The sequence below is a fragment of the Erythrolamprus reginae genome, chromosome 7, assembly GCF_031021105.1.
Source record: "Erythrolamprus reginae isolate rEryReg1 chromosome 7, rEryReg1.hap1, whole genome shotgun sequence".
Taxonomy (NCBI): domain Eukaryota; kingdom Metazoa; phylum Chordata; class Lepidosauria; order Squamata; family Dipsadidae; genus Erythrolamprus; species Erythrolamprus reginae.
In genome coordinates, this window is record NC_091956.1 from 70,594,891 (window position 1) to 70,609,154 (window position 14,264).

The 14,264-nt window shown below is 35.4% G+C and overlaps 1 protein-coding gene across 2 annotated transcripts in view; it reads right to left on the bottom strand.

Annotated features, from left to right (window-relative positions):
- The window catches only part of TTC29 (tetratricopeptide repeat domain 29), a 110,232-nt gene that overhangs the window by 81,020 nt on the left and 14,948 nt on the right, over positions 1-14,264 (bottom strand). For both annotated transcript variants that reach the window (XM_070757775.1, XM_070757774.1), the window contains exon 4: positions 7,120-7,343. In XM_070757775.1, the coding sequence (XP_070613876.1) occupies positions 7,120-7,343 (224 nt within the window). The remainder of the gene's footprint in view (positions 1-7,119; positions 7,344-14,264) is intronic.

Sequence of the window (14,264 nt, forward strand, 5' to 3'; positions counted from 1 at the left end):
GTCATACGTCTTCGCCAAACTTTCATCCACCTTTAATAAATATTTTTTTAATAAACTTTAATAAATAAACATGGTGAATAATAATCTAAATGGTTGCTAAGGGAATGAGAAATGGCAGTTTAGGGGTTTAAAGCGTTAAGGGAAGGCTTGTGATACTGTTCATAGCCAAAAATAGTGTATTTACTTCTGCATCTCTACTTCGCGGAAATTCGACTTTCGCGGGCGGTCTCGGAACGCATCCCCCGTGAAAATCGAGGGAACACTGTATTTTTAAAAATTAATAAAAATATTTGGAAAAAAAAAATCATCATTCCAGTACTATTGATGTTTCCTACTTTCATCTGCTTGTTACAATTTATTATGTGATATGACCAATATTATTTTTAGTGTTCCTCTTCACCAACACCTCATTCTGCTTTATTAGTCAACAGCATAAATAGGATGGAGTTAATTCAAAATTAATTTCCTCATTCGTAGGATCAGCAGCAATACAACTACACTCAAACCTAATGTTGAAACAAATTCCCGAGCTATATATTTAGAAGTCTGTAATGTCATCCCACCTATTTTCAGCTTCTGTTAGTTACATATCAGTATTCAAAATAAAATGACAAGAAATGTGTTATTACCACAATAGAACATATTGTTTAAACACTTCTTTGATTTTTTTTCAAAGAAAAAATGTCACACATTTTTTCCTTTTGCATTCTTTTGAGATCTCATGCTTGTCAATTTTCATATGCTTTTCTTGATACGTTTTGCCATCTACTGCAGTTTTTAATTAATAGAAAAATGGTTCAGTCTGAGCTGCTGTTTTTCCTCTATGAAAATAATCTCCACCAACTTGATCACTTAGAAGAAATGTCAAATAGTTATGAATTGGATCTGATATGAAAAACATATAGAAATGGATATTAAAGCTATCTCCCTTACTAGCGTCTAAAGTTGACAAAAGTTCCAAAGAAATAATTGAAACCTTAAGATCTGTCAACAATAGTTGGATCAAATCGTGCCATTACAACCCTATTTTAGAAAAAAGAAAATTCACACACATGTATAAAAGCATGGGTTTTAATATTACATAGTGCATTCTATATTATAGTTTCAGTCCTTATAGTTACTCACTAAGCCTGCCCAGCAGAAAATGAGAACTGTGTTAAGTGATATTAATAACTATATTACCTGGAAACAGATAAAAGAGGAAAAGATAAAAAAGTAACATTTCTAATTTGAAGACAGCATTCTCTGGAGATTAATATTATTGAATAGCAAAGCAATAAACTTCAGAAAAATTATGTAAATAACTGGAGGTAACTATCCTACAATTCTCAAGAGATGAAAGTGACCTGAGGCTGGTTACTGTTAGTGTCACAGTCTTGATTGAGTGAACTTCAATGTGACCCTATACTATTCTAGTGTCTACCCATTCAGTGAATAAGAATAAGCAGTGCACCAAGACAACCATTTAAATGTAATTGTTTTGGACACAAACTGGCCAAGTGGGCTGGAATCCCAGGAATAAAGCAAAGCAGTGTTAAAAACCTTCTCTTTTAAAATGGCTATACAGTGATACCTTGTCTTACAAACTTAATTGGTTCCGGGACGAGGTTCTTAAGGTGAAAAGTTTGTAAGACGAAACAATGTTTCCCATAGGAATCAATGGAAAAGTGATTAATACGTGCAAGCCCAAAATGCACCCCTTTTGCCAGCCGAAGCGCCCGTTTTTGCACCGCTGGGATTCCACTGAGGTTCCCCTCCATAGGAAACCCCACCTCCGGGCTTCTGTGTTTTTGCAATGCTTCAGGGGAATCCCAGCATCGCAAACACAGGTGCTTCGCTGGCAACGGAAGTCCGGAGGTTGGGTTTCCCAGCGAAGGGAGCATCAGTGAAATCGCAGCATCGCAAAAACACCGAAGTCCTAGAAACCCCACCTCCGGACCGCTGTGTTTTTGCAATGCTGCGATTTCACTGAGGCTCCCCTCGCTGGGACACCCCACCTCCGGACTTCCATTGCCAGCAAAGCACCTGTTTTTGTGCTGCTGGGATTCCCCTGCAGCATCACAAAAACACGGAAGTCCAGAGGTGGGGTTTCCCATGGAGGGGGGAGCCTCAGGGGAATCCCAGCAGTAGAAAAACAGGTGCTTCGCTGGCAACGGAAGTCCAGAGGCGGGGCATCCCAGCGGCGGCAGTGGGTTTGTAAGGTGAAAATAGTTTGTAAGAAGAGGCAAAAAAAATCTTAAACCCCAAGTTTGTATCTCAAAAAGTTTGTATGACGAGGCGTTTGTAAGATGAGGTATCACTGTATTTTAAAATATAGGAACCTCAGAAATAATTTTGCTTTCACAAAGCATTGGCCATGTTACATTCAAAAATATATTAGTTTAAGAAATATATTAGCTGAAATCAATTTCTTTAATAACCCTCTAAGCAATTATTTTGAATTTCAATTTCCAATCATTTTACAATTAAACATCATGAACTAGAACATTACAACAATTATGAACCAAGTAAGGAGCTTGAAGGATTTGGGGAAGATTGACAGATGAACAGTTTTATAGTTCTGCAGATATAGCTTAAACCAGGGGTCTCCAATCTTGGTAACTTTAAGACTTGTGGACTTCAACTCCCAGAATTCTGGAAGTTGAAGTCCACAAGTTTTAAAGTTGCCAAAGTTGAAGACCTCTGGTTTAAACTACCATGTACCACACAGTAATACAAAATGAAAATATGTTCAAATATTTGAGTGAATTGAGAAAATATTTCTAAGAACTTAACAGCACTTAAAGCTAAGGGTCAGCATACAGCGTCACAGATGCTACAGCTACACTATCCATTGACAGTAGTAGAACAGTTTTAAAAATCCAAGAATTTAGATACTGTCTTTTGTTCAATCATCTTTAGGCGCCATCTCCAATGTATCATTACTACACTGAAGGCAGGCGCTACTTATTTTCAATATAGAATAACTATTCTACTGATCGGCAGTCTGCATTGGCTGCCGATCAGTTTCCGGTCACAATTCAAAGTGTTGGTTATGACCTTTAAAGCCCTTCATGGCATTGGACCAGAATATCTCCGAGACCGCCTCCTGCCGCATGAATCCCAGCGACCGATTAGGTCCCACAGAGTGGGCCTTCTCCGGGTCCCGTCAAGTAAACAATGTCGGTTGGCGGGCCCCAGGGGAAGAGCCTTCTCTGTGGCGGCACCGGCCCTCTGGAACCAACTCCCCCCGGAGATTAGAACTGCCCCTACTCTTCCTGCCTTCCGTAAACTCCTTAAAACCCACCTTTGCCGTCAGGCATGGGGGAACTGAAACATCTTCCCCTGGGCATGTTTAATTTATATATGGTATGCTTGTGTGTATGTCTGTTAGTATATGGGGTCTTTTTTAAATCTTTAATATTTTAAATTGTTAGATTATTTATGATTTGTTTCTACATGTTGTGAGCCGCCCCGAGTCTTCGGAGAGGGGCGGCATACAAATCTAAGTAATAAATAAATAAATAAATAAATAATAAATATAAAATTGTGTTTGCTCAGACAGACTTTACTCCTTCCCTTCAATCTATTTTTTTCAAGAACCAAATGCAACTGAAAAGAAAGAGGAGTAGCCCAGATAGCCTGCAGGAGTCTCCATACTGTGGCCATACTGCAAAGATGTTTCATAGGCAATAATAACTTTCCTAACTAGAGGGGTTTTCAAGGTTTTTTGGAAGACTGTACTGAAAACATTGGTATTAGAAAATTCCAAGATTTTAATTTAATGTTTTGAATTAGAGAGAATGATAATCTAGAATCAGGAGCGGGGGCATAATGTCCTAACATTTAAATATGTTAAAAGGTTAAATAAGGTTCAGGGGGGGAGTGTTTTTAATAGGAAAGTGAACACAAGAAAAAGGGGGCACAATCTGAGGTTAGTTGGGGGAAAGATCAGAAGCAACATGAGAAAATATTATTTTACTGAAAGAGTAGTAGATTCTTGGAACAAACTTCCAGCAGACGTGGTTGGTAAATCCTCAGTAAATGAATTTAAACGTGCCTGGGATAAACATATATCCATCCCAAGATAAAATACAGGAAATAGTATAAGGGCAGACTAGATGGACCATGAGGTCTTTTTCTGCCGTCAATCTTCTATGTTTCTATGACATCCTGAGGGTTAGGAAAGGACTGGTCTATCTGATCTCTGACAACCAAAATAGGGGCTGATCTATGCTTAGTTTCAAAGCAGGCAGCAGTTGAAAAATGGAAAAGGAAGGGGAAGGACTAAGATATAGCAGCAAATGTTTTTGATCAGAGAGATCCATTTTCTATCCATGCATGCATGCACAGTGCTGTAAACTTTGCTTCTGCTCATGTGCAGTAGCAAACAATAAGATGGGGGCCTAGAGAACTGGTTTGTGGGCGTGGCCAGTTGGCTATCGCTCCCGGTTCGACAAGCAGGGAAAAATTCCTGCTACCAGTTCTAATGAACCAGTCTGAACCTGGAGGAAACCGACCTCTGTCCTTGTCCCTACAATAACTAGCATTATGTCCTACTTATTCTTTACACTAGTGGTAGGCAACATACTTTTAGAAACATAGAAACATAGAAGACTGACGGCAGAAAAAGACCTCATGGTCCATCTAGTTTGCCCTTATACTATTTCCCGTATTTTTATCTTAGGATGGATATATGTTTATCCCAGGCATGTTTAAATTCAGTTACTGTGGATTTACCAACCACGTCTGCTGGAAGTTTGTTCCAAGGATCTACTACTCTTTCAGTAAAATAATATTTTCTCATGTTGCCTTTGATCATTCCCCCAACTAACTTCAGATTGTGTCCCCTTGTTCTTGTGTTCACTTTCCTATTAAAAACACTTCCCTCCTGAACCTTATTTAACCCTTTAACATATTTAAATGTTTCGATCATGTCCCCCCTTTTCCTTCTGTCCTCCAGACTATACAGATTGAGTTCATTAAGTCTTTCCTGATACGTTTTATGCTTAAGACCTTCCACCATTCTTGTAGCCCGTCTTTGGACCCGTTCAATTTTGTCTATATCTTTTTGTAAGTGAGGTCTCCAGAACTGAACACAGTACTCCAAATGTGGTCTCACCAGCACTCTATATAAGGGGATCACAATCTCCCTCTTCCTGCTTGTTATACCTCTAGCTTTGCAGCCAAGCATCCTACTTGCTTTTCCTACCACCCGACCACACTGCTCACCCATTTTGAGAAATCACTACCCCTAAATCCTTCTCTTCTGAAGTTTTTGCTATTTACTTTTGTCTGTTTTATTTGAAGTCTAATGTCATTCATTCATTACATACATTTATTTATTTATTTATTTATATATATTCGCAAAATACATAATAATAATAATAATAATAATAATAATAATAATAATAATAATAATAATAATAATTAGATTTGTATGCCTCCCCTCTCCATAGGCTCGGGGCGGCTCACAACAACAATAGAACAATTCAAGACAAATCTAATAATCTAAAAACATTTTTAAAAACCGGTATTAAAGCAGACATACACACAAACATACCATACATGAATTTTATAGGCCCGGGGGAGATGTCTCAATTCCCCCATGCCTGACGGCAGGGGTGGGTTTTAAGGAGTTTATGAAAGGCAAGGAGGGTGGGGGCAGTTCTATTCTCAGGGAGGAGCTGGTTCCAGAGGGTCGGGGCCACCACAGAGAAGGCTCTTCCCCTGGGCCCCACCAAATGACATTTCAGAACTGACTATCATATTGCCTTTTTCAAAATGATGTGAAGTTTCTTTCTTCATTTTTCTCTGTCTACAGAAGCAGTCTGTGTTTTCTCAGTTATCCATCTAGCTTCTCATATTTTCCTATCTTATGGCTCCTATTTCAGCACACAAACCTGAATTACGTTTTGTTAAAATTTGGGTATTTAAAGGTGTGCACCAATATACTGCCTGGAAAGCAACATTCAATGGGAAAGTGAACACAAGAACAAGGGGACACAATCTGAAGTTAGTTGGGGGAAATATCAAAAGCAACATGAGAAAATATTATTTTACTGAAAGAGTAGTAGATCCTTGGAACAAACTTCCAGCAGACGTGGTTGGTAAATCCACAGTAACTGAATTTAAACATGCCTGGGATAAACATATATCCTAAGATAAAATACAAAAAATAGTATAAGGGCAGACTAGATGGACCATGAGGTCTTTTTCTGCCGTCAGTCTTCTATTTTTCTATGTTTCTATGTAATGACAAGATTATGAGGATTACAACTTAAATGGAACATGCTAAGGATTTACATTTCAAATAAATAAATACACTGCCATGTATAAGAAATGAATGTGAAAAGCTGCTATATTTATCTGGAAATTATGATGTTTTAAATTTTTTAAAAAGCGACATATTAAACAATGACTTCTCAAGAAAAGTGATAATTGAGTGACGATAGCAGGAAGAACACATCGAAACGCATCCTAATCACTTCATTGCAGGAATTCATCTTGTCAGCGGAACATTTCGCTCCAGCGTTGGGATTCATCATTTCAAATCCCCCCTCGTTTACTCCAAAAATACAGCTTAGCTGACTAAAGTTTCAAGTTTCAAGTTTTATTGGATTTATATGCCGCCCCTCTCCGAAAACTCGGGGCGGCTAACAACAATCATGAACAATATACAATAAAATCCAATACTAAAAGCAAATTAAAACCCCTTAATATATAAAAACCAAACATACATACAAACATACCATGTATACAGTTGTAACGGCCCAGGGGGAGAAATAAGTCTTAATTCCCCCATGCCTGGCGGCAGAGGTGGGTTTTAAGTAGCTTACGAAAGGCAAGGAGGGTGGGGGCAATTCTAATCTCTGGGGGGAGTTGGTTCCAGAGGGCCGGGGCCGCCACAGAGAAGGCTCTTCTCCTGGGTCCCGCCAAGTGGCATTGTTTAGTTGACGGGACCCGGAGAAGACCCACTCTGTGGGACCTAACTGGCCGCTGGGATTACGTTTTGTTAAAATTTGAATGCTGGAAAAATGCTATTTCCAGAACGAGTCTCAAACTCACACATGAAACAACTGAAATCTTCCCTGAGGCACACACATTGCTGCTCCATTACCCAGAATCCCCCTTGTTTACCTGATCGCTGGGCTGCCTCAGCTCTGGTCAGGAAATAGTGAAGCTGATCCAGCTTATCAGGCTGCTCCTCGAGGGATTTTTCCAGCCATATGGCTGACCCAGGCCCTGAAGCCTCCCTCAAGGCATTCCACTTCTCTATCAGAGTAAAGAGCTCAGCAAAAGACTTGTGATAACCCTGCTGCAGCATGTCTATGCAGATGTTCTTCTTGTATGAATTCCGGTAACTGGGAATTTGAAAAGGCTGGTTTTAATTTTTTTCATTCTCGATTATCATTCCTCCATTTAAAAAAAAACAACACCTCACACAACATACGAATACGATTAAATAATGCAGATACAATGCAAAGGTAATGCAATAGTTATACACCAGTTCTTTATTTAAAAATGCCAGCATGTTTTTGAAACGAAAGTGATAGCAGCTCTAGTTCAACCAAAAATATATTATAAACCTTCCGGGATTGAAATCAGATAGGATAGGAACAGTGTTCCCTCTAATTTTTTTGGGGGGGGGGGGGCAGAAAAGTATAGTTTCTGAGCGGCAGTCCCTTTGGGACTGGGCGGCACAGAAATAATAAATAAATAAATAAACAAACAAACAAACAAAAAACCCACCCTGTTTTGCCTCAGAGAATTTCAAAATAATATACTGTACTGTGTGTCTATAACAGTGAGCTCATAATAGGGCAACTCTATCAGTATCAAAATGCCACTTAAATAGTTGAGCTAGTTTCAAACTAGATTTTGATTTTCTTTCTCTCTTCCTTACTCCCATTCTTTTTCTTTCTCTTTTCCTTCCTCTCTTTTTTCTATCTGTTTCTCTCTCTTCCTCTCTTCCTCTCTCTCTCCTTCCCTCTCACTCTTTCCCTCTCGGCTTCTGGGCAGGTTTGGAAAACTCTGAGTTGATGATGATTTTTAAGTGAGCGATTGCTCACTGCTCAGCTTAGAGGGAACTATGGATAGGAATACAGAAGGATCGTGACAAACTTGAACAAAGGGCGCTATATAATAAAATGAAATTCAATGGCGAAAAAAGTAAGGTTCTACATTTAGGCAAAAAACCCAAAATGCACAGGTACAGTATATGTGGTACATTGCTCACAGTAGTAACTGTGAGAGGGATCTTGGAGTCATTGTGGACAACCATTTAAATATGAGCCAGCAATGTGTAGCATGCTACCACTTTATAAGGCCACACTTGGAATACTGCATTGAGTTTTGGTCACCATGATATAAAAAAGATGTTGAGACTTTAGAAAGAATGCAGATAAGAGCAACAAAGATGATTCTAGAGGCAAGATGTTCCACTGATTATTTGTTCTAACTGTCGGGAAACTTTTCCTTAGTTCTAAGTTGCTTCTCTCCTTGATTAGTTTCCACTCATTGCTTCTTGTTCTACTCTCAGGTGCTTTGGAGAATAGCTTGACCCCCTCTTCTTGGTGACAACCCCTGAGATATTGGAACATAGCTATTATGTCTCCCCTAGTTCTTCTTTTCATTAAACTAGACATACCCAGTTCCCACAACCGTTCTTCATATTTTTAACCTCCAGCTCCCTAATCAAAGATGAGGAGGGGATTGGACTAGAAGACCTCCAAGGTCCCCTCCAACTCTGTTTGTCTATATATTACCAAAGCAAAAATATGATTTCTTTAGTCTTTGATTAATATAATATGATCTTGATTGTAGTTTGTAATCAAACAATATCTGTGAAATAATCATCATAAAATGCATTGTCATAATATGAATTCTGGATTTTGATTTATGCTTGAATAATCAGAATCTACATTTGTATGTAAACATTTTATCAATGTGTGGATAATTAACTTTATTGAGCTTTATGAAGCTGTCACCAAAAAAAAAGTAATATATCACAAGATACGTGCACAGCTTTTTGATCATTAAAATCTCATAACCTGTTATGGTTCCTGTTGGTAAACATTCATTTCCAAATTGCAATAATATCCTGTTAGTTATAATATGTAGCTAAACTTGAAAATTATGTTTTATAAATCAATAACATTTAATGAAATTAATGTTCACATAAATTGTCTCCCAAAACAGTTTTTCAATAATTATAATGGCCTCTGGGGACCTCTACTGGAAATATAGCAATACTGCAGTTAAATTACTAAAGTACTATTCAAGCAACACTCAGAATAAAATGAAAGTTGTGGAACAAAAACAAATATATAATGTTTTCACACACTGGATCTGATATTCAAAGTGTTATTTCCCTGTCGATGCTCTTACTAATTTCAAAATGACTGCACTCATTATAAACACATTAGATAAATGAGCAAACATTCTTTCATTGGAAAAAATCCTTCGTTTGCATTAAGAAATCCTTAACTTTGTAAGTGTTATATTTGTAGATTGATTTTAAATTTGCAGAATACATAGAACTTTCTAAAAATTTAATAGTAGAATGAATTTGTTATTCAAATTTTATTAAAAGTCTAATGGCATGGGTATTAGTTAAAGCATTTAAAAATATTTATTAGTATAATAAGCTGTTTGATCAGGTAATGAAATATTTTAACATATACTTGATATTTTCTTAACCGGATATTTATTGTAATTGTGAACCACCAATTTCATATTCCAAATATTGTAATTTTTTTACTTTTACAAATATAAAATTGAAAAAGCAAAACTTTAGCAATAATATTAAAATGATCCTATGTTTTAAGATGGATAGTTAAATAGTAAGGAATTCAACATGCAGTAATTCCAGTTGTTTTTATTTTAATTCTAAATATTACATAATAAAACTTTATTTTGAACATATTTTTATTAACTTGAATGGTTATTTAGCCTAATCTATGGTTCAGAAGAAATATAATGATGCTTGAATTAATTGATGTATAAATATGGATATTAATAACGTAATCGTATAACCTATTTTGTTTTTTGTAACCATGTGAATGCAGAATACTATTACCACTGTAGATGCCAAATTGATCTTTCATAAGCATATTCTTAGAAATCTACTGTTTGCAATGCAAGCAAAATATATATTATCACTATCCATGATGTTTTAGAATGTTCTAATATTAAGTAATTGAAATATGATTTTTTAAAATAGAAAACTGATCTTTATGTGAAACCATATTTTCTACTGTGCTTACCTAAAGTAGCTATTTACCATGTTATTTATAAGATACAGGGGGGAACAAATCTCAATTTCAATCAAAATTTAAATTACTTTAATACACTATAATAAATAAATGTATTACTTCATATATCAATAAATGCTACAATGTAAAAAATTTCTATAATAGCAATATATTAACTGAGATGTATGTATGAAAAATAGTCAGTTAGTCTATTTAAAATATACTGTACAGGGCTGTGAGACAGTCAGAAGAAGCTGTATTATTTTTTTATTACACTTCAGGAAATATTTCTCCAGATCAGCTTTGTTCATTCCTAATGCGACAAATGTTTTGTACTTCTAAATGTGTTCACTTAAAAGAAGCCTAATTTATTTACTAATCAGTAACTCTGTAAAATTCAAAAGAAAGATTATATTTTGATTGTGACCTAAAGCTTAACACTTTGCATGTTATTTAGCAGATGGGTGATAGACACATATACATTTGAGAAAAACATTTTGAGGGCAGAAACTCTTCAAAATGTTGAAATAAAAGTGAAATATATGGTATCATATTTATTCTGCAATCCTATCTCTACAAAATAATAAATCCCACAAAACCCAGTCTATTTTACTTCTCTATAATTGTATGTAATATTAAGCCTTATTCTGGAATATTTCTATGCAAAGCCTAAGTATATATATTTATACTTTCATTTAGCAATTCGTTTACAAAATAAAGTTTATAATTTAAAATATACTTTAAAACTGAGATTGATATCCTTCCAGTGGCTATTTAATCATGCTTCCAAAAAGAAGTTAATAATTTTAATTAAGCCCAACACTACCAGTAATTTCGTACTGGAATCTCCCTCTGTAATTCAGAAAGAAAATTCAAAAACTATGGTTTTGGAAAGAAAGACCTTATACTTTATTCTTATGCAGAGAGAAACTTCTTTGTTTTACTTAGGAAACAGTTGTATCAGTTTTGGTATTAACTATTTCACTAATTATAGTTTCCTATGATGTGTGAATTCAAGAAAAAGTTCTTGTTTGCAGACAAGATGGACAAAAGGTCTATGGTTTAAATTCAGTGTTACGAGAACAGGAATCTGGTGCTGCAACTGATTCAGGGCTCTCCACATTCTTCCATGAATCCTTAAAAACCATTTTCATGGAAATTCAACATTATATTAAAAAGATGGAGTATTGTGGGTTTTTTTTTAAAAAAAGAGGGGATTAATTTGGACTCTTCTATTATGTAAAGTGAACATCACAGAAAAGAATACTAGATACCAATAGGATAGTTCATCTTATGACAAGACGCTTGAATGATCAAGAAGAAACGAAATTTTATGAAACATGGAACAATGTTTATGAATGGATAGCTAAGAAAAAAAACCTAATAATAGAAGATTAACAATAGGCATAGATACTTTGGTTTAAATCTTTCTTTTCTTTTTATTGAGATTAATACTAGATTTAGTTTATATATATAGAATTGACAAGATTGTTTGACTTTATACTAGTTATAACTATTTTTCTTTTTTACAATATCACTTTTTCCTTATTAGATATTTTTGTATTAGTAGTATTGAATTACGCATTTAATCATGTATTCCTTTTTCTGTATCTGCATTTATACTTTTAAGAAAAGCGGGGATGATACATCCCCACATTCTATGTTAAATGTTTGTAAGTCTGTATGTTATTTTAAGAAAATTAATAAAAATATTGGAAAAAAAAAAGGATAGTTCATCTTAGATTTTCAGGTTATATTATTTTTGTAACATAAAAAAATCAGTCCAAAGGAGTTCGAGAAGATTAAAAAGCAGAATTTCTGCGTAGCCCAGAAAATTTACTCTATATTCCAGGCTAAGCAAATCCCCGCTGGTATTTAGTATCACTTCACAATTAACTTTTCCATACTTTTCTATGCACACTTAAAACAAAGCATAGCTATTTACATTCCCTGCCAAGTACTAGTGAACTATTGAGAAATGAAAGAAGCAAACTATAGACTTAAACTTAGCAAAACAATGTGTGTAAATCAGTAAACATTCAGTATTTTTCTTTATTTATTCTTTTATTTCATATTTCCTAGAATCCGAAGAGTTTTTGCAAGTAAAATTCTGTTTCCTCTACACTTGCTAATAGTCATGAGAATCTGTAGTTTGCACCTTCCCATTAAAAATGTATTGCATTTTTTGAAATTATTCACCCCGCCTTTTATCCAGATCATTTCTTTGAAAGGAAGAAGTAGATAATAAATGGAATTATTCATGATTTCCCATTAAATATGAAACTTTCTTTTGCAGAGTTTAGAAAATGGAACTTCTACATAATGTACTGAAGTTGATTAGAACTTTTTAATCTCTTAAAGAAAATATTCCATATTACAAATATGCATCGGGTATTTTTTAAAAAGAAAGTAAACTTTTTATCTCTTCCACAATCATATTCTTTAGCATTCTCTTAAGAACATTACATGATACCAAGATATAGAGTGTCCATGTTTTTGAATAGGACTGTATTCCTTTCTCTGTTTCAAATGAGACATCAATTTCCCAAAAAAGTTGGTTAGTGAAAATCTTAGTCACAACACCTTTTTTAAAAGAAAAATGTCCAGAAAGTTTTAAAAGATTGGAAGTCTCAGTTCTTGAGTATAATATATATCAATATCAGCTAAGATACATTGAAGAATAATTGTATCTATCATTCCATTGCATTGAAATATGGAAAAACAACTATAACAACAATATTTCTTATTTGAATAATTTACTTGCAAAAAGAAAAAGGTTGATTTTGAACATACATTTGCCAGGGATGGTTTTAAATCTGGGATCCTATCATTATTTACATGGAAATAAATCTCATTAAATTAAATACTTCTATGCATGAACTGTAATATTTCTATGAAACAAAATCTTTTCAATGAAGGCTAACATGATTTTACTGAACTGCAGTCTATTGTTAGGAACTATTCATATGATTATTTGTCTGGCGTGAAATCCTAGCTCGTGTTGGATCCCCAAATTATTCTTTTGACACTGCTGTGATGGGAAACCTGCAAACGATGTCCCAGCCACTTTGAGGCAATGTGTCTTTCAATTTGAAAAAGCTATGAGTTGTGAAGGTAAAATCTACGGAGAGGGGCGGCATACAAATCTAATAACTAACTAACTAACTAACTAACTAACTAACTAACTAACTAACTAACTAACTAACTAACTAACTAAACAAACAAACAAACAAACAAACAAACAAACAAATAATCTTGGCATATTGGTGATTTTGCAGTTGGATTCTATTCTCAGCAGTGTGATCACTGTTGCATGTTGCTACAAGGGCTGGACTGGATAAGTGGGAGAGACAAACTCAACATAGTTATATTAAAAAATAGGCTTATAGGAACAAGGCACTGAAGCTCTATGGGTGGGAGTAGACAGAGACAATGATAAAGATTAGGAGATAGTAAAAGAGAAACATTAGGATAGGGACAGTAGACATGCTGGTGCACTTATGCACGCCCCTTACTGACCTCTTAGGAATCAGGTGAGGTCAACAATGGATAGCCTAAGGGTAAAGTTTTGGGGATTAGGTGATGATGCTACAGAGTCAGGCAGTAAGTTCCATGCATTAACTACTTGGTTACTAAAGTTGCATTTCCTGCAGTCGAGTTTGGTACCGTTTACTTTTAAGCTTGTATCTGTTGTGTGCTCGTGCATTGTTGTGGTTGAAGCTAAGTAGTCATTGACAGGAAGGACATTGTAGCAGATGATTTTACGGGCTTTGCTTAGGTCGTGTTTAAGGCAACATAGTTCTAAACTTTCTAAATCTAGGATTGTAAGTCTAGTTGTGTAGGGCATTCTGTTGCGAGTGGAGGAGTGGAGGGCTCTTCTAGCAAAGTATCTCTAGACATTTTCTACAGTGTTTATGTCCAAAATGCGGTATGGGTTCCAGACAGATGAGCTGTATTCAAGGATTGGCGTGGCAAAAGTTTTATATGCTCTGGTTAGTAGTGTGAGATTACTGGAGCAGAAGCTACGTA